A 25,439-nucleotide genomic window follows, 5' to 3' on the forward strand; every position below is an offset into this window, starting at 1 on the left:
CACTTTGGAGACTAAGCACACAGTCAAAACTATTCCATTTATTACTGGAGGCCATTAATTATGGCCATCGGGTATTGCCGCCAAGATTTTGCGTCCATTCGTCGGTCCGTCCGTCGGTCCATCCGTTGGTCCATCCGTCGGTCTGTCCATCTCTCCATCTGTCTGTCCATCTGTCTGTGCTCAGCATAAGTCCAGTCCTATTACTGCCAGAGTCAAGCTCAAAGATGGCTAACCTTGACCTATTTTAAGAGGTTAAAAAAACATAATCAGTTTCATTCTGTTGTTTTTTTTTTTTTTTTTTTTTTTGAGGCACGGACTGACAGGCAATTAGAGTAGAGTGGCACAGTGACATCAGAGGCTGCTCTAGCTAGCTGCAAACTCAGTTTAGTTTGTCTGTAAATATAACTTCTTTGTCATATTAGATTATATATTATGTAAATGCTAGCAAGAAATAAACACTTCTAAAGCTAAAAACACTTTTTTTGGAACTTCATAACACCTCTGAAGTGTTTTACAAGACATCTCATGGACATCCACGTGGTGACATCACTGGCCGGCTAGCTGTGAACTCTGTTTTCACGTGTGTGTAAATATAACCTTTTTGTCATATATGTAAAAGCCAGCAAAAAATAAACACTTCTAAAACTGAAAACGCTGTTTTTGTAAAATAGCTTTGTTCCTGCTGCTGTTACTGAACTGAATAAGCAGTAGCAGCTATTGCACATGGATTTTTACTGTTTTTACTGTTCTGTTCTTTTGAAATGCGCTGGACTTGTTGGAACCTTGAGCAATTTTATGTTTTATCATTACTTTTACCTTTATTTTTATTCAGTTATTTTTAATGGGATTTTATTTGTAACATAATTTTATGTCAGATATGTGGTGTAACCAGTGTTGCCACAGTTACTTTGAAAAAGTAATCCAATTACTGATTACTCCTTGAAAAAGTAATGTAGTTACTTTACTGATTACTCACTTTTAAAAGTAACTAAGATAGATTACTAGTTACTTTATTAGTTACTTTCAGCAGCTGCCGACAACATGCCCACCACCTCAACATGAAAACGATAACCCGTTTTGCCAATACTCACTTTATAGTCACCCTTTCTTGACTTTAATGGACATAAATACTTGTTTTATAAAAAAGGAAAATAAATAAATCTTTCTTGACCTGATATTTAACTATTGACATCACTGTCATGGTACAATGTACAGCAGTGTTCAGAATAATAGTAGTGCTATGTGACTAAAAAAATTAATCCAGGTTTTGAGTATATTTCTTATTGTTACATGGGAAACAAGGTACCATTAGATTCAGTAGATTCTCACAAATCCAACAAGACCAAGCATTCATGATATGCACACTCTTAAGGTTATGAAATTGTGCTATTAGTAAAAAAAAAGTAGAAAAGGGGGGTGTTCACAATAATAGTAGTATGGCATTCAGTCAGTGAGTTCGTCAATTTTGTGGAACAAACAGGTGTGAATCAGGTGTCCCCTATTTAAGGATGAAGCCAGCACCTGTTGAACATGCTTTTCTCTTTGAAAGCCTGAGGAAAATGGGACGTTCAAGACACTGTTCAGAAGAACAGTGTAGTTTGATTAAAAAGTTGATTGGAGAGGGGAAAACTTATACGCAGGTGCAAAAAAATTATAGGCTGTTCATCTACAATGATCTCCAATGCTTTAAAATGGACAAAAAAAACAAAGACGCGTGGAAGAAAATGGAAAACAACCATCAGAATGGATAGAAGAATAACCAGAATGGCAAAGGCTCACCCACTAATCAGCTCCAGGATGATCAAAGACAGTCTGGAGTTACCTGCAAGTGTTGTGACAGTTAAAAGACGCCTATGTGAAGCTAATTTATTAGCAAGAATCCCCCGCAAAGTCCCTCTGTTAAATAAAAGATGTGCAGAAGAGGTTACAATTTGCCAAAGAACACATCAACTGGCCTAAAGAGAAATGGAGGAATATTTTGTGGACTGATGAGAGAAAATTGTTCTTTTTGGGTCCAAGGGCCACAGACAGTTTGTGAGACAACCCCCAAACTCTGAATTCAAGCCACAGTTCACAGTGAAGACAGTAAAGCATGGTGGTTCAAGCATCATGATATGGGCATGTTTCTCCTACTATGGTGTTGGGCCTATATATTGCATTCCAGGTATCATGGATCAGTTTGGATATGTCAAAATACTTGACGAGGTCATGTTGCCTTATGCTGAAGAGGACATGCCCTTGAAATGGGTGTTTCAACAAGACAATGACCCCAAGCACACTAGTAAACAAGCAAAATCTTGGTTCCAAACCAACAAAATGAATGCCTCACAGATGTGAAGAAATCATGAAAAACTGTGGTTATACAACGAAATACTAGTTTAGTGATTCACAGGATTGCTAAAAAAGCAGTTTGAACATAATAGTTTTGAGCTTGTAGTGTCAACAGCAGATGCTACTATTATTTGTGAACACCCCTTTTCTACTTTTTTACTTATAGCCCAATTCCATAGCCTTAAGAGTGTGCATATCATGAATGCTTGGTCTTGTTGGATTTGTGAGAATCTACTGAATCTACTGGTACCTTGTTTCCCATGTAACAATAAGAAATATACTCAAAACCTGGATTAATCTTTTTAGTCACATAGCACTACTATTATTCTGAACACTACTGTACAATTTCAAATCTACATTGTTTATATTTGTAACTATTAAACTCTTTGTAACATTTTTCTAGCATTTAAATTCTTTCTAAACATTTTAATTGTTGAAATTCTTCTTCTTCTTCTTCTTCTTCTTCTTCTCCTCATTATTATTATTATTATTATTATTATTATTATTATAAGTAGTATTACTAGTAGTAATAGTATAAAAAATGTCTTCAAACGTGGACCTTTAATCTAGGGCTGTTGTGGGGTTTACGCTCCCCTGCCCCAATACATCTGTGCGTGTGATTCGCGCACTTCCCGCAGGCGAGGCATATCTCATTTGATCACACAGTGACATCTTGGTCTGTGCACTGACAGGACAGGGGGCGTGGCTGGCTGGCAACAGCTGTTGAGACATCTCTGGTCCTGAATGACACAGCTGCAGAACATGTCTCATGTTTTGACAGACACACGTGTGCTTGCTGTCATCACATGGAAATACATAAAAACATATATCGCTTTTGCAAAGGGCTGGAGAAATGGACCATCAGTTTATGTGGACACGCAGCAGGCGATCTGAATGTCACGTCTGTCTGACAGGACACGTATGTTGAGCTGTGAGGGCTGTGTGACAAATACGCCACTTTCAGTCTTGTATCAGCATAAATACACCATAACAAACGCTGTTTGGTCAGTTATCACATTGCTTTTTCCTCTTAAAAAAATACAATCATCTGCTTGTTGATTTTAGCCATTTCACACTCCTGTTAAAAGACAGTGATTGTAGCACAGTGGTAAAGTTTCAAAGTGGTAAAGTGGTAGAGTTTATGGGTTCGAATTCTGTGAGTGGATTTTTTTTTTAATTAACCAGGGTTATTTAACCATAGGGTTCTGTATTGTACTGTATCACATTGTGTTCCTGTTCACATGACACCGTCGCGTGCACTACATGTCGCACTGGGATCGTGCACGCCTGCCCATCGGGTCGATGTTTAACCTATGTAGGTTAAACATAGCAGACAGCGGATTATTTGGAATATTTGTTAAAGCAAGCTTTCAGGGTATCATGCATGCAGTCTATTATTAACATAATGAAAAGCATTAAAAAAATAAATTTTGGGAGTATAATGTTCATTTGCAATTGTCGTCATGTGGTTTATCTATGTTATTTTGACTGCAGTGACTCTCTGCAAGGGATTATGGGATATCTCAATAGGGCGAATTAGCACCTCCATTAATTTCCGTCACTTTTTAGCAAAATTGGAGCAACCTTAGCTTTTGACCCTTGTACAATCTAAAATTGACCCTTGCCACAATTTTGTTGTTTTTACCACATAACTCCATAACATTCAGTCATAGATAGTCCACACTATATCTTTTTGAAATGTTTATGATCAGACAAATAATCTGGTTATTTTTCAATACAATTGGAGCATTTTTCAATTTTCACATTGAAAATTGACTCCAGCTGTTGACATATTGAAAATTCATGACAGCTCGATATCCACTTTTATTTGGAATACCTTTGGCTATATATCTATATATATCTATATATATCTATATATCTATATATATATATATATGCCAACTTTCATGCTTTTATCACAAAATGCGCAATTATTTTTCCTATCTGCTGAACTAAAAACCTGTTTTGATCATCGTGTTTCAAAAAGGGTCTTCACAAATGCCACTGAGAAAGCTTCATGGTTCATTAGCCTGAAACACTCATGGATGGCTTATCCAACCCAACCCCATAAGTACATTTTACAGAAAAAGAAATGTCCTTTAATTCAGTTTAGGACAGGGGACTAAGGGTTTTTTCCTTTCTTTCTTCAATGTTGTGAGCTACTTGCTTCACACTCCACAAACCTTGCACTACTCATAAAACTGTGTTTGGACAGATTCCATATTGCAGTAAAGATGCTTGTACAGGAGCAGCGGTATTAACTAATATCTGATAGACCAACAATTTAAGAACTGTTACACAGTCATCATAAATATACTTCAAAATGTTAAACACAATGCTTCCTTCCTACCAAATACTTCCAGGTCCATAAATATTTGAATACTAACAGTTACAATCATTGAAGCAATCCACTATGATAAATTAAAGTAAATTTTCAAGTTTTATTTGGAAGAATTTATATCCACCGGGTTAACAGTGTAGAAACCACATCACATTTTGTGTGTTACAGTTGTAATGTTTTGTTGATAAATGTCAATATGAAGTGAAAAGGTCTGTGATTGCTATTGAAACAAACCATCATTAGACCCAAAAAATTAACATAAAGTTGTGAAAGAGGTCAAAAAATGTACTGCCAAGTACAACTCCAAACGAGAAAACATTGGGAGAGTATGTAAAATGCATAACACGTACAGTGGTTTTTATACCTTGGCTTCTATTTTACTGCAGACAGTATGAACCCAAGATATTTTATTGTGTGTTGTCAACTTCATTTCAGGTGTTAATATACATCCATTCTTGCATTTAAAGCATGCTGCAATTTAAGGCAAGGAATGTGGTTAAAAAATTAAACAATGATGTTTCCCTTAGGCAGTATTATTAGACGGCATTGCTTAAATTTTCATTGTTACGCAGATGATACTCAGCTTTATCTATCCATGAAGCCAGAGGACACACACCAATTAGCTAAACTGCAGAATTGTCTTACAGAAATAAAGACATGGATGACCTCTAATTTCCTGCTTTTAAACTCAGATAAAACTGAAGTTATTGTACTTGGCCCCACAAATCTTAGAAACATGGTGTCTAACCAGATCCTTACTCTGGATGGCATTACCCTGACCTCTAGTAATACTGTGAGAAATCTTGGAGTCATTTTTGATCAGGATATGTCATTCAAAGCGCATATTAAACAAATATGTAGGACTGCTTTTTTGCATTTACGCAATATCTCTAAAATCAGAAAGGTCTTGTCTCAGAGTGATGCTGAAAAACTAATTCATGCATTTATTTCCTCTAGGCTGGACTATTGTAATTCATTATTATCAGGTTGTCCTAAACGTTCCCTGAAAAGCATTCAGTTAATTCAAAATGCTGCAGCTAGAGTACTGACAGGGACTAGAAGGAGAGAGCATATCTCACCCATATTGGCCTCTCTTCATTGGCTTCCTGTTAATTCTAGAATAGAATTTAAAATTCTTCTTCTTACTTATAAGGTTTTGAATAATCAGGTCCCATCTTATCTTAGGGACCTCATAGTACCATATCACCCCAACAGAGCGCTTCGCTCTCAGACTGCAGGCTTACTTGTAGTTCCTAGGGTTTGTAAGAGTAGAAAGGGAGGCAGAGCCTTCAGCTTTCAGGCTCCTCTCCTGTGGAATCAGCTCCCAATTCAGATCAGGGAGACAGACACCCTCTCTACTTTTAAGATTAGGCTTAAAACTTTCCTTTTTGCTAAAGCTTATAGTTAGGGCTGGATCAGGTGACCCTGAACCTGCATAATATCCTTAAATGATTAAAGGAATCTGAAGGAATTTCAGGGCACAAGCTTAAGCTGAATACTCGTGATCAATAATCCACTGCATCAAGGACCGTAATTCATCAATAGCTGATATAACCACATGGGTAAGGGTTTAGTTCAGCAGACCATCATCAAGCATATGAAGTTACATTCGCAAATGTGACTTAGCTTTATGCTGCAAAAAAGCATTCTTATGTTAACCTTGTCCAGAAGTGGCATTGACTTCTCTGTGCTCGGCGGCATCTAGATTAGATCATCACACAGTGAGAATGTGTATTGTGTTCAGTATTTCAGGGTTTTTTTTCGTTGAAGAAATGGAGGCCCTGTGCTCTGGACTAAAGATGAAAAAGGCCTCCCACTCTGTTATCAGCAATAAGGGTTGTGTCACTGTCCTTAGCAATGGAAATTTACACTTGTGCGATGGCAGCAATATTCTCAAAAACTATACGAGGTCTGTTACAAAAGTATCCCACCTTTTTATTTTTTGCAAAAACCATATGAATTTGAATCACGTGTGATTGCATCAGCCAAGCTTGAACATTTGTGCGCATGCGTGAGTTTTTCATGCCTGTCGGTTGCGTCATTCGCCTGTGAGCAGGCTTTGTGTGAGCAGTGGTCCACCCCTCTCGTCAGATTTTTATTTCGAATAAATGTCTGAACGATTTGGAGCTTTGCTGCATCAAATTTTTCCAGAAACTGTGAGAGACCTCCAGGTGGACACCATTCGGAAAATTCATACGATACACTATAATATGGCTTTGAGTTGGTATGGAAATACGTATATCATTACGTTATGCTGCATTTACACATATGTGTGACATTTTTTAAGCCTTGATAGTGGAAAATGTACAAAGCTGCATGAAGTGGATCATTGTGGTATTCAAGTAAGTGTGAGTTTCAAGACATCAGCCTGACTGCATTTTAAATAGCACTTTTCCATCTGCAGCAGATGCTCAAAGTGGTAAGTTGAAAAAAGTTCAATCTCTTAATCTGCTGTTTTTCAGTCTATCTATCTATCTATCTATCTATCTATCTATCTATCTATCTATCTATCTATCTATCTATCAAGATTTATAGACAGGGTTCTATTTAACACCATCCCGCAAAACACCCCCCCCCCCCCCCCCCCAATATAAAGATGGTACAGATTTTACATGGGAGTTTGGATGCATTTTCTTCCTGGCTGCAGAGAGAATGTTTCAGTCAGAGCGAGTGAAAAAGTGGTCTGTGGACCCTTCTTTCTGAAAGGCTGATGTAGATATATAGATTGTACACTTGTTTTTGAATCAAGTATATATATTGAAAATGAATAATTTTAATAAGCTACACATTGACAGTTTGGAAAAAAGAAAATAAATGTAGATTAATATTGATTCTGACAGACAATGGACCTATTCTGTTATAAATAATGGCCAATGGCTTGAAAAATAATGTTACAGCAAAGAAGCAGTAACGTTGGCTACCAACTCAACACACACCTCTGTCTGATGGCTTGTTACTGTAGTTACCTAAAATCTCTACATCAAATTTTAAATATACATGGGTCATATAAATTAAAGAGCAGCAATGTGTTTAAATGTAATCATGTTCATTATCAAGCAGTCCTGTGGTTGTTTTCACACCACAAACAAAATAAACCAGAGATAACTGTAAGAAGATCTCGGCTGGGACTCTAAGGGGGGTTCTGTGCTGGAGATTGCAAGACATATATCACATCAGACCAAACCATGTGATCCAAAAACGACAACTGCAACAGTTAGTTTGATCGAAACAAAAGCAGTGAAAGGAATCTAAAACCAAAGCAAAAACCCAGAGGTACTTACGATAATGAGCAATATAAAATATATAAAATTGTAGAAGGAGTGTGCATCCATGACATAGTACATGATGTCAACCCATCCCTCCAGTGTTATGACCTACAGAGAGAGACAAACAGACAGATAGACTGTATTACAATGAAGAGTTATTAATCAATTTGTCCATTATTAAAATTCCTTTTAAAAAAATGTGATATCCACATGGATACATGTGCAGCAAGCAAGCATCAAACGACTGAAGAGGTTATTCATGTAGCACAGACATCTCAATGTAGGGGCACTCTCTTGTTTTTCATTCAGGGCAGCTATAACAACTCTGAGGTGGACCTGCATGTTGACTTGGCACAGGTTTTATGTCGGATGCCTTTTCTGATGCAACTCCTTATTGTATGGAGAATGGGCAAGGGGGGGTTCGAACTCAAAACCTTCTGCACTGGAAAAAAGTACACTTAACCACTAGACCCTACCCTAGTGATTTAATTGTAATGATTTTCACTTCTTTATTTGTATTGTTTGACCTTGCAATACTCTCTTAGCATTGTCAACAAAGTTTGCTCCAATCTGGGAAACAGGCCTCATCCCTATGTACTGAATGAGTTCTGGTCTTGAATTGGAAAAGATGACTGCCTGGATTCCAACATGGAAGGTGCTTGCAAGAATTATTCTTATCAGGATTCAGCCCCAGTTACTTGCTGCTGAGCAAGAGGAGCAGTATTTTTTTCACACCCGAGATGTCAACCATCAATGCATCCTAGGTCTGCAAGGTTTGAGTACAAGCATGAATATTGACATTGCTTATGTTAATTTGATACAGTTGATTGATAACATTTTGGCCATGTGGCACATTTCTGCAGGCATGATCAGTAGTGAGGACCCCAGCAGTTATTTTAAGCCAAGAGTATACACATGTTCCACCTGGCTGTGGCACATACATGGTTACTTACAAAAGTGGGGATGTCTGCCTGTGCAGATACCATTCATGACCATTCATGCTATCTCCATAGCTCATAGATGGAGCGACGCATGCCTCCAGTGCATGGTCCCTGACCTGGTTGACCTGTCTGATTCAGATGGCTGGTTTGGTCACTGAGACATCCTGAAAATTTGAGAGATCCCAAACAAGTTGCTGGATGTCATAGCCAGGCTACACATTGTACTGTGTGTGCTGTGATGAGCAGAAACTGAATCTCTTACTTCTTCCCTGTGAATGCCGCCGGTGGAGTAACTGACATCATGCAGGAGGATTTTTTTTTTTTTTTTTAACAGTGTGTCAGTCCCAAAGTAAACTTTAATTTAAATCCAATGCTTGAATTGTTTTCAGAATCCTGAATTCTTCTATATTTACACATGGAATAAAGCTGTAGACATAATAATCCACCTAGAGGCACCTCACTTAACATTCAGTCTGGAATGCTTTTCTTTTTCTGATGACTTTCTCTGGATGTGGCTCTCCTTCACTTTGCTTCTCCAGGGTGACTTTCCAAACTATCAACAAATATCTGCACATTCCAAAGAAGTATATCTTACGCAGTTTCTGGAGTATAAATCACAGCCCTGCACCTTATTCTCCAGTGTGACTTGTATACCAAAAAAATCATGTATTTGTTACTACTACTAATACTAGTTATGATACGAGAGGAGTGCCATGCAGCGGCACGAAGCTCGCGCTATGGTAGACAGAGGCACAAAACAGAAATGGCACAAAAAAATCTCCCCAGTGGGGAAAAAAGCCCCAAACTGACGGTAGACAAACATAGCCATTATAAAGAAGAGTAGACGCCGCACTGGTTGCTAAGGCGCAAGAAATACCGCCGCCATCTTGGAGCAGTCATCGTGGTGATTCTATCACAGTGAAGCTTTGATTTTTTAATCTTATTTTCTTTTTTAATCTTTCCAACATAATATGTGTGAAATACCAAGTGTTCCAATCCTTCGGGAGAGCACTGTACCCTAAGCTCATAGTAGAGAAGCTTGAATCTTCGACTGGACTGGGTTGCTTGACGCGAGGACGTTTCGCTTCAAATCGCAGAAGCTTCAGCTAAAATTCTTCCTGGTAGTCTGACTTCTGTCTTGTCTCTTGTAGAGAAGAACAAACAGAAGCCACAACAGCTGGAGTTTTAAACTTAACCAGACCCCTCCTACTGAGAGGCAGACTGCTATTGGCTAGTGACTAAACAACTGCTTTAATTAGCACCTATTGTGCTCTAGTTAGCACCCTCCTAATGACAGGGTAGCTGTCCCACCTAACAATGGGACTGACGCCTCTCCTGATGACCTGAATGACTCATTACCATGAACAAAAGACTGAAACTGCTTTGAGCTGAGTACCCCATTGTAAACAGGGGTACTCAGGGAGTGTAAACAGGGAGCTACTGTCATTAGGAGTGCGCTAACTAAAGTACAATTGGTGCTAATTAAAGCAATTGTTTAGTCACTAGCTGATAGCAGTCTGCCTCTTGGTAGGAGGGGTCTGGTTAGGTTTAAAACTCCAGCTTGTGTGGCTTCTGTTTGTTATTCTCTACAAGGGTCAGACAGAAGTCAGACTACAAGAGCAAGATTTTAGCTGAGGAAGCTTCTACGATTTGAAGCGAAATGTCCTTGCGTCAAGCAACCTAGTCCAGTCGAAGATTTAAGCTTCTCTACTATGGAAACTACCTGGACAACTGAGAGCCTTCACAGAAACATCCTAAGCTTATAATGAGTGTAAAATGAGTGTGGTGTTATTACTGTTTTGTTTAAGAATGTAAAATTTTCACTGTTGTTGTACGTTGTGTGAAATCATAGTCATATCTTATATCATACTGATATGACAATATTGCAATATGATAGTTTGGCTACATTGTAGACAAAAAACGAAAAATGCTTAAAAAGGTGGGAGGTAAATAAATAAATTAATTAATTTTAAAAAGGCGGGGTTCTGGGGGGCAGAAGCTGAAAGGTTTTAGCTATGCTCCACTGAAGCATTTACTCAAAAAAGTCTGAAGGACCTAAATGACATGGTGAGATGCTGAAGAGCTTAGCTTGTCATGTCCGTGACAAATACATATTAACCATTTATGTAGCAGTTTCCAAGGAATCAATCATGAAACAAAATAAACTCAAATACAAAAAGAATAAATGCGAATAGTACGAGTGAAGTGACACAAACTCGCTCATGGTACAGGGAGTCCCAAACAGGAAGTGCCATATTTTGAGTCCATGGTGAAACAGGAAATGTCAAATGTTGAACACTTCCTAGATCAACACTTCCTGGATTCACACTTGATTGATTCACACTTCAGGATTGACAATAGAGGAGATCTTGTGGAATCTCACAGGAATTCAGTGACAAGTTGACACTGAAACAATAAGTGCCAAATTTTGAGTCCACAGTGAAACAGGAAATGTCAAATGTTGAACATTTCCTCGAGCTACTGCACTAGTATGTTAATCCTCTGTAAGGTTTTTGTGTAACTTTTTGTCTCAAAAAAATAAAAGAAATTAAAATTTTAAAAAATGAGAAAGAGGAGATCTCACACAAATAGAGATCTTACAGGAATTCAGTGCACAGTCGACACTGAAACAGAACACTGAAATGCTACATGTTGAGTCGACATTGAATCCGGTAATGCTAAAGTGAGATTCAGCGCACCTTGACAGCATATGAGGTCAGTCAGCGACTATTTAGTGTGTAAATTGCATGAATGTTTTTAGCCATGCTAATGCTCCCCAGAATCATTTACTGAAAATAAAATCTGAAAGACCTAAATGAGATGGTGAGGACTTTACAGCCATGCCAGAGGCAAATTAAGTAAAATGCTTAAAATGGCAGTGGGTTAAGATGGCTGTAGTTGTTGGGGGGGGGGGAGTCTGGGGAGCTTAGCCCCCCAGAAGCTGAAGGTTTTCAGCCATGCTAATGCTCCCCAGAATCATTTATTGAAAATAAAATCTAAAGGATGTAAATGAGATGATGAGGTCTTTCCAGGAATGTGAGAGGCAAATAAAAAAAAAAAAACATGCTTAAAACGGAGGTGGGTTAAAATCGCTGTAGTTGGGGAGACGGGGGGGGGGGGGTGAATCCCACCAGAAGCTGAAGGTTTTAGCCATGCCAATGCTCCCCAGAAGCATTTACTAAAAAAAAGTCTGAAGGAGCTAAATGGCATGGCGAGTTGCTGAAGAGATTCGCTCTTTCATGTCTGCGAAATAGTAAAGTAAGTAAGAAATATACATATTAAAAAGTACATAGCAACAATAAACAAAAATCCCAAACTAAAGACATGATAAAAGAAATTTTAAAAATGTGTGATTTATACTCAAGTATGACTTACATTCTGAAAAATATGGTAAATTGTCTTTTTTGTAGAGGATTCATCTGTCAGATAGAGTTAGCAAAAACAATTTCGAATAGGAAATTAAACTATCTTGTGACAGTTAATAGTTAGTTTAAATGTACAGGATGTTAGGATCTGGAAAAAAAAATTACTGATGAGGAACAACAGTGTAAATCAATTAGGTATTCAATCAAAAGCATCAGAGGGCTGATGCTTCATTATGAAGTCAATTCATACCAATCAATCACATATATGCTCATCAATAGAGTATGCTTTGACTCATCCATCTAGGCTTCTTTGTTGTTGAAACATCCAAAAAAGCTGAAGTTTTGGGCAGTACTTTGGGTTCTGCTCCTTGACTTTGACTTTTGTCCAAACCAATCTGAAATCTAATCACCTCTTGATATCTATCCAAATAAAGTTCACACCAAAATAGAAGGAAATCCATCCAGCTGCTTTTGCTTAATCAAGTCCAGTCTCCATATCTCTTCCTCTCTCTCTCTCTCTCTCTCACACACACACACACACACACACCCACCCACACACACACACATCTCTGAAAACAATACCGTGCTATCACAGCTTCACCAATGCGTAGGCTTACAAAGTTCAATAACAGGAGCTTGACAGCAGTTTTCAAGTTAAATAAGTGAATTCACACACGCACAGAATATCTGCTCATTAGCACTTTTGCTTATCCCCAGATTTTGCAGCATTAAGCAAGATACCAAGTCATCATAAGGTACATAGGCTGCCCATTTACAGCTGGGTGGACTGGAATGATACAGAACTCTGATGGGTAGTATGTCCAGGAATCAAACCCACACAAATGCATTGGTAGCCCAACTCCTAATTCTGCAAGTCAAGTCTGGGAGCATGCATTGGTGTTGCGTGGTGCTGCATCCACCACACCGTGGAACTGGCCTGGTGTCCTGGATGATGTGTTTCATAGCTGCTTGTGACTGGCCAAGACAATCACAGGACTTAAAATTTGATGTTGGTCACAAACGCTGGCAACTGTTATGGCCTTTGGAGGCAAAAACCAGAAGCATTAGGATTATGGCTGTTACACAGTAAAATCACCAGTGTTAAATTAACACTGGTCCTACTCTGGCCCAGATTGGGACCATATGTTCAGTGTCAATGTTAATTTAACACTGGTGATTTTACTGTGTATTTAACAGCAAATAACAAAGCATGCTGGGAGCTTTTTGGGTTTTTGTGACAGCTGAGACCTCCTATTAAATGCTTGAAATTACACATTAACATCATCAATTTCATTATCAGAGTTGTCAATAGCATATATGTCTCAGACTTTGTGTTCAAGTGTTCACATTTTCTGCGGGAAGTTATTGACTGGCCCAGTGTTTAATATCGTCTCTGGCTGTGTTTCGTTCCATCAAAGATCTACACTCCAGTCCAAAAGTACAATTTTTTGAGCAGTAATAAAATGCTGCTGTCTATGTTTCTGCCTCTACAACTTCACATCCACATGTAGTTCTTGTAAAAGTCACTGTTACCTGGAATATAGCTATCCAGGCGTAACCAATGTTGTCAAAGTTGACAGCTCCCTTGTGGGGGTTACGCTCTCCGGGGCGACAAACGTTGTAATACTGGTTCCAGTTGACACAGCCGTTAACACTGGCACCAACTGGACCCAAACTTTGGTGGGGAGCAACCAATAAGCACTCGGCTTTGCCGTTGCTATAGGGTGGCACATCATGGCAACGTAGCATCCCGTTCTCACGAGGAGCCGAACAGATAAATGGACTGTCTTCTCCGTCCTCTGTCATGTAGTAAGGACTGATGGACATGTTGTATATTCTGGATAAAAAAGAACAATGAAAGACCCACATGAATGAAATGTTTCATATTATTACATATCTTTTGTCTTTCACTTTTCTAAATGTTCCTTTCATATTTGGTCTTTTATGATGTATAACTACAAGTAGACAACATTATTAACATATATACTAAAAAGACAATTTAGAGTAATTGTAAATGTTTTGAGGCAGTAGTTCTTTTCTGAGAAAAATGTTGTTAGAATTTTTGGAGAAGCAGCAACAAGTATTGTTATTAACAGACCATATGATAACTTTTGAGTATAATCTTAGCTATTTTGAGTTTTGATAAAACAACCTGATTTGCTCAAATGATCTTAACAGCTCATTTCAGGGTTGAGGTTTTTTGAAACAAAAATTAAGCATTTTTTCTGACAGATTAAGAATTCACGCAAACGGAATTTATTTACTGAAAACAAGATTACGGTTTATATTTGGATTATTGCCTCAAATCTTAACCTTTTTTTTTTTTCAAAATTGAACATTTTATTACAAAAAAAGAAATATGGTAAATCGTGTGTACTGCTGAGCCCTCATTTATCAAACTGTATATCGAAAAGGTTGGAACTGCTGCTCTAAGAACAAAATTCAACATGTGTAGTGAATTTTGTTCTTACAGCAGCAACATGCACACACTATTCATACAGAGACTTCATCACCAGAATGAACAGGAGAGCAAAGATGAGAAATTTTTATGAAACAGAGATCAATGTGTTTGTGTGTGGCCACAGTACTGAGATGACAGAAATAAATGTATCTAGTGGCAATGAATCTATAAGTAGTTTTGAATGGAACCACTTGTAACAGCCATTCACTCATGGTGCTGCATGTTGCTTCTTAATTTAGACATCAGAGTGACTTATGGACATAATTTTAACAAACTTTAGGCAGCATGAACAACTTCACCACAGGAACTAGCACAAAACTTTCCAATTAACAGATAAAGTAGACAATTATTTATTGCTATACGTATCCCAGAATGAACCTAGGTTGAGTCAGGTCAAATGGACTTATTTATTTCATGGAAATTGTTTCACTCTTCTTCCAGAAATGCTCCATCTGTTCTAGTTGGGGTTCTACAGACAGAAACATGGATGTGGTATGGGCTCCCCAGTATCCCACATCATGGCCAGCCTCTATGTGTAAGCAGTGGAAACCAAGGCCCCATACTCCTTCAGAGGAATTACACCAAGACACTGCTTCAGCTATGTGGAGGGGGAGATCGAGGTCCTTGTTGAAGAAGTCAAAAGCTGATAATTAGTTCACACAGATGTTTTTTTTTCTTTAGGTTTTGATACAAATAAGACTACATGTCTGTTTCTAACTCTACTAAATGTGTACTTATTAATTCGAGGAAATAAAGAAAGATATGTGGATATTGAGGTTGCATACTGAGGTGGCAGCAGTACATTGTAGTTGCAGTTTCCCTGTTTTACCACGAGATGGTGTCCATACGTACAGTCACAGCTGTGTGTACATTTACACACATTTCGAAACATACGTAGAAGTTGGTAAATTCCATAGTTTGTGTACCAATATTCATACGCAGGGCTTACACACAAATCTGTACGTATGAAAGATTGACACATAAATGAAGACCCAGGACTATGACTTGGAAAGAGAAAGATCTGTTTGCTTCTATAGAATAAAACAGCATTTTGCTCTGAGCTAAATTTGCGTTATTTAGCCATAATTATCATCAGCTGTGCTCTTACACATCACCTGGAGTTACACCTTAGAAAAAATAAAACAAGATTCTCAGTGATATCACATCAAATAGCAAATATTTTATTGAATTAGCCCTAAAACAACATCGATGACATTTACTGCATTACATTTGTCAGTTGTAGTTGCTGTATAACTACTTTTTATCGACAAAAAATCAATACCAATAGACAAATGATATGTTTTAAAGATGTGCCTATGAATGCTTATATTTTCATATCAGACATTAAAACTCCTTACGTGCGAATGTCCTCTCCAAGGAAGCAACGATTGCGCAGTAGCCCCGCCCACAGCTGGACTCCAACAATGCCAAAGATAAAGAAGACGAAGAAACATAAGAGAAGGACATTTCCCAGCATGGGCAGGGTGTCCAGTAGCAGTGTCACCAAGATGCGCATACCTGCAGAGTGGATACAAGGAACAGAGATCACATAGAATTATTATGGCTTTTCTCCTACGCTCAGTCATATGGTGTAAATATATCTGACATTTGTAAATCACAGATTTACTATGACTGACAATACTGAAAATGACATTTATGTTATCTTCTGGGATTTGAACTTACAGCTTCCCTGCAGCAAGCATTGCATATCAAACTGTTTTGTGTTTGCTATCCATCTCCAGCTGTCAATTATTGTTACGGTCAAGAATGAAGTTCCTCAGGCCATCGCAATGTGTTCTGAGCCCTTTATATCACAACATTTTCAAACTGAAAACACAGTATATTTAGCCACATACTGTACACATAACGTTTCATTCAAAATATCATGATGGTAATCACATTCAAAATGTGATTACCATCATGATACCATCACATTCAAAATGTGATTACCCAATAAAATGTCACATTTTTTAATGCTATTTTTGGGATTGGTGTTACAATTCTACTCCATCTAGCCTTCACACACACATACACACACACACACATATATATATATATATATATATATATATATATATATATATATATATATATGTATATATATATATATATATATATATATATATATATATATATATACATCAGTTGTCACTTTATTGCCTAGTGTCTGTGTCTGCTAAAGATGAGGTGTGGTCAGGTGTCCGTCCGTCTGTCTGTCTGTGATCAGCATAAGCCCAGTCTTATTACTGGCAGGGTGTCCAAATTCAAAGGGAGAATTCTTGGGACACAGACCTTGGACAAATTCAAAGATGGATAACCTTGACCTATTTTAAGAGGTCAAAAGGTCAATTCTGTTTCCTATGTTTATGCTCATATGGCCGAAGGTATTTTAGCATTGCATTATATTTTAATCTGCAGTTGATTAATACCACTCTTAAAAAACCTTATTTAGATCTGTGGTCATTGGCAAATTATAGACAAATTTCAAAATTTCCCTCTTGTTCAAAAATTCTTGAAAAGTTGTTTTACAGCAGCTTGGGGACAATTACATTGATAATAATTATTTGAAGCTACTGCAGTTGGTTTTTAGAACATATTCTCTGGAAAGGTCCTTAGGGCTCCTTCACACATAGTACGAATGTGGTCCAATTGCGCAGGAAGTGCGGATGGAGCAGGAATTGTATGCAATACGTGGAAATTCATAGCCACCTCCAATGTGTCGTACACCTGTTACTACAACTATCTGCACACACCAGCGGCTGAAAGACAGAGTGTGGTTGTGAGAACCCATTCGATCCCTCTTGCGGTAGATGTCGGCCAAATTCCAGGTGACACGCACGCACATCTAACACTACTCGTTTGGCACTTAGAAAATGTGTGCCTTTTCGCACTGTTAGGACGAAAACAGTCAGCAGACGATCATTTTCGGGCTGGATGTGAAATTTGTCTAAGTGCCCCCACGAGTGTGGCGTGAAAGCAACACACGTGGTGCACGTGTCTTGCACGTGTGTACCTGTGCACACTTGCACAAAATGCTGATATGTATGTATAGATCTGATCACATGGGGGCCAGACAGTGAGGTCTGAGCGCACACAGCACAGAGAGGGGCCTGTCAGTTGATCACAGCACACTGACAGCTGGATGACGGCTCAGTGCACACATTAAAGAGACAGAAATTACAGCCAGGGCAGTTATACAAATAATTATGACAATACCTACATATGCAATTACATAACAAATAATGAAAATGAATGACCACATAACACAGACAGTGACACGTTGGTCTGGGTAGGCGCTGAACGGACGGGGGGGGGGGGGGGGGGGTGTCTGCTTACAGCGGCTGCTGTTGTGATCTCTACTCCTGGATGTCCCAGCTGGAGAACATGTACTAAGGACATGAACTTACAACAGTCCTCCATGAGGCGCGTGTCTCTATCTGCTGTCCTCAGATGGAAATTCATAAAAACATATATCGCTTTTGCGATGGGCTGGACAGTGTGCAGATTGACAGGCTGTTCCAGCTGAAACAGACTGTCACATCATGTGCACATGCAGCAGACAATCTGAATGGATCTGAATGTCACGTCTGTCTGACAGGAGATGCGTCTCCTGTGTGACAAGCCAACAGTGCGACAAATAAGCCACTTTCAATCAGGTATGAGCAGAAATACAGGCAACAAATGTGACAAGTGACAAGTGACAAAGTTTTTTATTCGGCACACAAACTATTCAAATAGAAAAAAAATGAACAATTCCACAAACAAACACAGACAAAACTAGTGAGTCCGAAAGGGTGTGGGCTGAAGCAAAGCTTATTAGCACCACCCCTGCTAGTACAAGTCCAACAATTCTAATCAGTCATATTTTACATAAATACAAATTCACTACTACATGTCGACACACAGATATACACATCAATGTACTATTCACTTATAATTATATTTATATAGTACCAGATCACAAGAAAGTCGAATCAAGGCACTTTACGCCAGTAAGGACTAACCTTACCAACCCCCAGAGCAAGCACTAGGCAACTGTGGTGAGGAAAAACTCCCTATAAGGAAGAAACCTCAAGCAGACCAGGCTCTTGGGGGTGACCCTCTGCTTGGGCTGTGCCATATATACCTATATACATACGTATATACTTTACAAACATAAATATATACATACATATACACAGTCACTTATATACATATACACCTACCCATATCTATATATCTACATACGCATATACATACCCACACATTCAAATATACAATAAGTAAATTGAACATTCCATATAAATCAAATTATATTTGCTTCTTTATGATACTTAGACATGATGTTCTTTTTGAGTAGTTTCTTAAATCTTACTAAGGTACTACTCATTCTAACCTCTGTTGAACATTTGTTCCATTTCCTCACCCCAACCACAGACACACTAAAACCCTTTACATTTGTTCTTACTGGTGGTTTCATAAAAATTGCACAACCTCTTAAACTATATCTGGATTCCCTCAATCAGAACAGACTCTGGACATGTCTTGGTAAGGCTTGGTTTTTCGCTCGAAATAAAGTTTGAATTGTAATGTAATCGACCAAATCTATGAATTTTAATAAATTTAAAGACACAAATAGAGAATGCGTTGGTTCACGATATTGTTTATTGCAGATGATTCGTATGGCTCGTTTTTGCAAAAGGAATATTGGATTGGTATTTGATTTGTAAGTGTTTCCCCATGACTCAACACAATATGTCATATATGGTACCATCAGAGAATGATATAAAGTAAGTAACCCTTCTTGCGGCAGTAGGTCTTTGGCTTTATACAAAATGGCTATAGTTTTTGACATTTTGATTTCACATATTTTATATGTGGTTTCCAGCTAAGTTTATTATTAATTATAACACCTAAAAAATTATTCTCTGTTACTAACTCAATTTCCTTATTGTTTATAGTTAGATTTTTACATTTGAGTGCCTGTTTATTTCCAAATATAATACATTTAGTTTTCCCAAGGTTGAGTGACAACTTATTAGCGTCAAATCAAACCTTAAATTTTTCCAGTTCTTTCTCCACTATGTCCAGAAGCTGTTCAAGATTTTCACCGCTACAGAACACAGTTGTATCATCCGCAAAAAGGACACATCTCAGTGAACTCGACACCCAACTTATATCATTTATATAGATTATAAACAACAAAGGACCCAGCACTGAGCCCTGCGGCACCCCACATGTGACATCCCTGAGTTCAGAATTTGTATTATTGAATTGAACATACTGAAGTCTGCATTGTAAATAACTAGCTATCCATTCATATGCCAGACCTCTGATTCCATATTTCTGCAGTTTAATTAATAGTATTCCATGGTTAATTGTGTCAAACACTTTCTGTAAATAAAAAAAAAACCTATTGTGTATTGTTTATTGTCAATTGCAGTTGCTATACTTTCCACAAAGTCCATCAAAGCATGTGATGTAGTTTGAGACCTTCTGAATCCATATTGTTCTTCACAAATGATGTTATGCTTCAGTAAATAATCATTTAATCTTTTAGCAAATATTTTTTCCAAAATTTTGGAAAATTATGGCAGGAGTGATATAGGTCTATAATTATAAAATGTGTGTTTGTCACCAGTTTTAAACAGAGGAATTACTTTGGCTATTTTCATTTGAGAAGGAAATTTACCAGTACTTAGTGACATATTGCAAATATAATTGAACGGTTTTACTATACAATCAATAACTTTTTTTAATAAAGCCATATCCAAATTATTAAAATCAGTCGATTTCTTACTTTTTGAACCATGAACCAGATCAAGTATTTCCCTTTCATGAGTACCACCAATGAACATTGAAACAGATTTGTTAAACGTTGAATTATTTACCCAGAAGTTATTAGTTAATGAGTCAATTTTACTGGCAAGATTTTTACCCACATTAACGAAGTATTCATTAAAGTGTTCAGCAATAGACTCGTCGTTATCAATCGTGATGTAGTTGTTACTCTGAAAAAATGAAGGATAATCTCTAGTTACTCCATTCTTTTTTACTATTTCATTTAATATGTTCCATGTGTTTTTGATGTTATTTCTATTTTTGACAAGTAACTCATTATAATATATTTTTTTACTGAGTCTCATGATATTGATTAACTTATTCTTATATGTTTTATACTTACTTTCAGCTTCCTTAGTTCGTAGTTTTATGAATTGTTTATATAGTACGTTTTTCTTTTTACATGCCCTCTGAAGCCCCCTAGTTATCCATGGTTTGTTGCTATATTGATTTCTATATATTTTGTCAACAAATGGACAGTGTTTATTATACAAACTGGAAAAAAATGGAAATGAAAGCATCATATGACCTGTCAACATCATCAACAAAAACATCTGACCAATTCTGACTTGATAAATCCTCCCTTAAATTATCAATTGTTTCAGGTGTTACTTTTCTACTCATGAATTTGATATTGCTTCGATACATACAACAACCCTCCAATGCAAAGACTGAGAAAACTGGCAAGTGATCACTGATATCACTGACCAGTAGTCCCCCACTAAGATTACCGGATATAACGTTAGTTAAAATATTGTCAATGAGAGTTGTTGAGTCCATAGTTATTCTGCTAGGATGAATGATGGTTGGAAACAGTCCTAAACAGTACAAGGTGTTTATAAATGAGGTAATTTGTGGATGATTGTGAGGGTTTAAAAAATCTATATTGAAATCTCCACAGACAAATAAATGCTTATTTCTGTTGATTTTGTTGTACATTCCTAAGATAATGTCTTCAAAGGTGTCAATATTTGTCCCAGGAGCTCTGTAAATCAATCAATCAATTTTTTTATATAGCGCCAAATCACAACAAACAGTTGCCCCAAGGCACTTTATATTGTAAGGCAAGGCCATACAATAATTATGTAAAACCCCAACGGTCAAAACGACCCCCTGTGAGCAAGCATTTGGCTACAGTGGGAAGGAAAAACTCCCTTTTAACAGGAAGAAACCTCCAGCAGAACCAGGCTCAGGGAGGGGCAGTCTTCTGCTGGGACTGGTTGGGGCTGAGGGAGAGAACCAGGAAAAAGACATGCTGTGGAGGGGAGCAGAGATCGATCACTAATGATTAAATGCAGAGTGGTGCATACAGAGCAAAAAGAGAAAGAAACAGTGCATCATGGGAACCCCCCAGCAGTCTACGTCTATAGCAGCATAACTAAGGGATGGTTCAGGGTCACCTGATCCAGCCCTAACTATAAGCTTTAGCAAAAAGGAAAGTTTTAAGCCTAATCTTAAAAGTAGAGAGGGTGTCTGTCTCCCTGATCTGAATTGGGAGCTGGTTCCACAGGAGAAGAGCCTGAAAGCTGAAGGCTCTGCCTCCTATTCTACTCTTACAAACCCTAGGAACTACAAGTAAGCCTGCAGTCTGTGAGCGAAGCGCTCTATTGGGGTGATATGGTACTACGAGGTCCCTAAGATAAGATGGGACCTGATTATTCAAAACCTTATAAGTAAGAAGAAGAATTTTAAATTCTATTCTAGAAATAACAGGAAGCCAATGAAGAGAGGCCAATATGGGTGAGATATACTCTCTCCTTCTAGTCCCCGTCAGTACTCTAGCTGCAGCATTTTGAATTAACTGAAGGCTTTTCAGGGAACTTTTAGGACAACCTGATAATAATGAATTACAATAGTCCAGCCTAGAGGAAATAAATGCATGAATTAGTTTTTCAGCATCACTCTGAGACAAGACCTTTCTGATTTTAGAGATATTGCGTAAATGCAAAAAAGCAGTCCCACATATTTGTTTAATATGCGCTTTGAATGACATATCCTGATCAAAAATGACTCCAAGATTTCTCACAGTATTACTAGAGGTCAGGGTAATGCCATCCAGAGTAAGGATCTGGTTAGACACCATGTTTCTAAGATTTGTGGGGCCAAGTACAATAACTTCAGTTTTATCTGAGTTTAAAAGCAGGAAATTAGAGGTCATCCATGTCTTTATGTCTGTAAGACAATCCTGCAGTTTAGCTAATTGGTGTGTGTCCTCTGGCTTCATGGATAGATAAAGCTGGGTATCATCTGCGTAACAATGAAAATTTAAGCAATACCATCTAATAATACTGCCTAAGGGAAGCATGTATAAAGTGAATAAAATTGGTCCTAGCACAGAACCTTGTGGAACTCCATAATTAACTTTAGTCTGTGAAGAAGATTCCCCATTTACATGAACAAATTGTAATCTATTAGACAAATATGATTCAAACCATACACATTCCATGATGTTGTCCACTGTAAATGACATGTTGTTAATGAGTTCACAGTTATAATCTGACCTTACAAACAATGCAACGCCTCCGCCCCTTCTCGTCTGCCTATTAACCAGGAACAATTCATAACCATCAAGATATACCAGATCTTTATTATCCTCATTTAACCATGTTTCTGAAATTGCAATAACTGAAAAACATTTTTTGGATGTTTTCAAACAATCATTAATAGTGGACAGATTACGAGAAAGACTTCTGCTGTTGAAATGTATCATTGATTTTATAATTTTTGAATTGTTCTTCTGTAAAATATTTGCACTGTCTCACAATATTCTCACTGAAAAAGGTATCAGGATCATTTTCAGATTCGAAGGGGCGGTTAGCAGAGTTATTATAATTAAATGTATCTAGACAGAGCTCCTGGGCAGAAATAAACGGATAATTATCCTTAGTCATTATGTCTCTCTTGTCTCTGGGTGTAGATGATGTGGATGAGTGGGTTGCTCCAGTCTGCATCATGGTGCTGTGATGTGTTTGAGTCCTCATACCTATTGTTCATATTTGTCCAGCTCCTCGATGTTCCTTATTGCCATAACCTTTACTTGTTCTGGTGATCCGTTCAGTTTGATGAATATTTTACAGTTTGAAGTCCATGTGTGCTGGATTTTTCCCTGTTTCTTTAAGAAGCGTGCTTTCCTGGCGATGTCGGCATTCTGTTTGGTGAGATGTTCATTGATGAATACGTTTGTCCCTTTCAGTTTTCTTCCTTGTTTTAACAGTGCTGTTTTGTGTTTTCTGTTGATGAATCTCATGATGACGGTTCGTTTATCACCGTCATTTCTCCGGGGCAGAGGGTGGCACGCTTCAATGTTATTTAAATCCATTTCTATACCTTTAGATAGGAGGAAATCAACAACCTGTTTTTCCACAGAGCTGACCTCCTGTTCACTGGGATCCCCTCAGCTCTCATCTGTTACCGCCCGTGCGTAGGATGGTGGTTTGATATGAAGACCTGTGATGATGACGTCGTTAATTCTGGTGTACTGCTCCAATTCAGCCACTCTATTTTCCAGCTGCACCAGATGCCGGTCTTTCTCGGCGTTCTGGAGCCGTAATGCCTTCACCTCCTCCACCAGATCCATGATTGATTTCTGTTGCTGCTTCACAACAGAAATCTCCTCTGATAGAAAGTCCAGAGATTTTTTAATATCGTCACCTTCCTCCGCTGTCAGAACCTTCTTAGGCCCCATGGTCGGCTTATGGGCAGCTTGACGATTGCCGATGTTAACAGTCTGCGTTGTTTGTCACCGGGATGGATCTGCACTGCGCTGGTGCCGCCATGATAACTGACCAAACAACAAACATGTTTGGTCAGTTGTCATGGTGCTTTTTCTCGCCCTGATTTGTACTTATTCGTAATATGTGTGAAGGGGGCCTTACTAAAGTGTTGAATGACCTTTTCATAGAAATGAATTTGAACATTACTACAAGGTTGCTCTATAACCTTAGTGCAGAGTTTGATGCAATTGATCACCACATACTGTTGTATAGGCTCAAAAACCACTTTGGTATTACTGGTTGGTTTGAGGTACTATTGTAAACTGGACATCCTGAAAAGTCTTGCTTCTTAATTCATAGAAGACAAAATTGAAGGTCATTGGTCCTGTGAGGCATAGAAGCTAGTTTAAGCAGTTAATATCAAGACTGGATGCAAGTGTCATTCAACGGGACAATAATGTAAAGAATTTAGGGATGACGTTTTTATCTTATATTCTCATTTCATTTGCACATTAGCAAAGACTGTCTTTCAAAGTGATTATTGTAATGTTCTGTTTTCTGGCTTGGCATGTATCAACATTATGGGACTTCAAATAGATCAGAACGTTGCAGCAAGAATATTACCTTTGCAAAGAACATTTACTCTGGCCTTAGTGTCCGCTCACTGCCTCCTTACTGTAATTGACATATAAAATTCTTCATAGACTAACACTCTCATACTTGGATGATTTACTTGAACCCTATGTACCGGCCCGTGCTGTGTGCTCTGGGGATCGTGTACTTTTGTGTGTTCCCATTATGAAGAAGAAATCAGCAGGTTATGGGGCACTCTTATCATGCACCTTTTTTGTGGAACATTTTTCCCATTGAGGTAAGAAAGTCTGATTCTGTGTACCTATTTAAATCAAGGCTCAAGGCTGAGTTATTTTCTTTCTCTTATAACTGACTGACAGTTGCATGTGACTGGGTTTACAGTACATTTTAGTACTTAATCCTGGTCCCCTGCTGTTAGATAGTGGTTATATGGATGATTATTCCAGTTGCTTGTCACATTTTTGTTTTAGGTGATGGACATTTTTTTTACTTTGTTTTCTACATTTAATCAATATTTAATGTTTCAGTTGTTATTGCACTCTATTTTTTCATATAATTGTATTTGTTTATATGTTTATACGTATTATTTATTTTTACCACTGTTTAC

The 25,439-nt window shown here is 37.9% G+C and overlaps 1 protein-coding gene across 3 annotated transcripts in view; it reads right to left on the minus strand.

Moving 5' to 3' along the window:
• cacna1ha (calcium channel, voltage-dependent, T type, alpha 1H subunit a) overlaps positions 1-25,439 on the minus strand; it is a 483,986-nt gene that overhangs the window by 196,993 nt on the left and 261,554 nt on the right. For all 3 annotated transcript variants that reach the window (XM_034190926.1, XM_034190928.1, XM_034190927.1), the window contains exons 6-8: positions 16,064-16,223; positions 13,778-14,081; positions 7,954-8,046 (exon numbers count right to left, since the gene is read on the minus strand). In XM_034190926.1, coding sequence (XP_034046817.1) covers positions 7,954-8,046; positions 13,778-14,081; positions 16,064-16,223 — 557 coding nt within the window. The remainder of the gene's footprint in view (positions 1-7,953; positions 8,047-13,777; positions 14,082-16,063; positions 16,224-25,439) is intronic.

This window comes from Thalassophryne amazonica, chromosome 16, assembly GCF_902500255.1.
Source record: "Thalassophryne amazonica chromosome 16, fThaAma1.1, whole genome shotgun sequence".
Classification (NCBI taxonomy): domain Eukaryota; kingdom Metazoa; phylum Chordata; class Actinopteri; order Batrachoidiformes; family Batrachoididae; genus Thalassophryne; species Thalassophryne amazonica.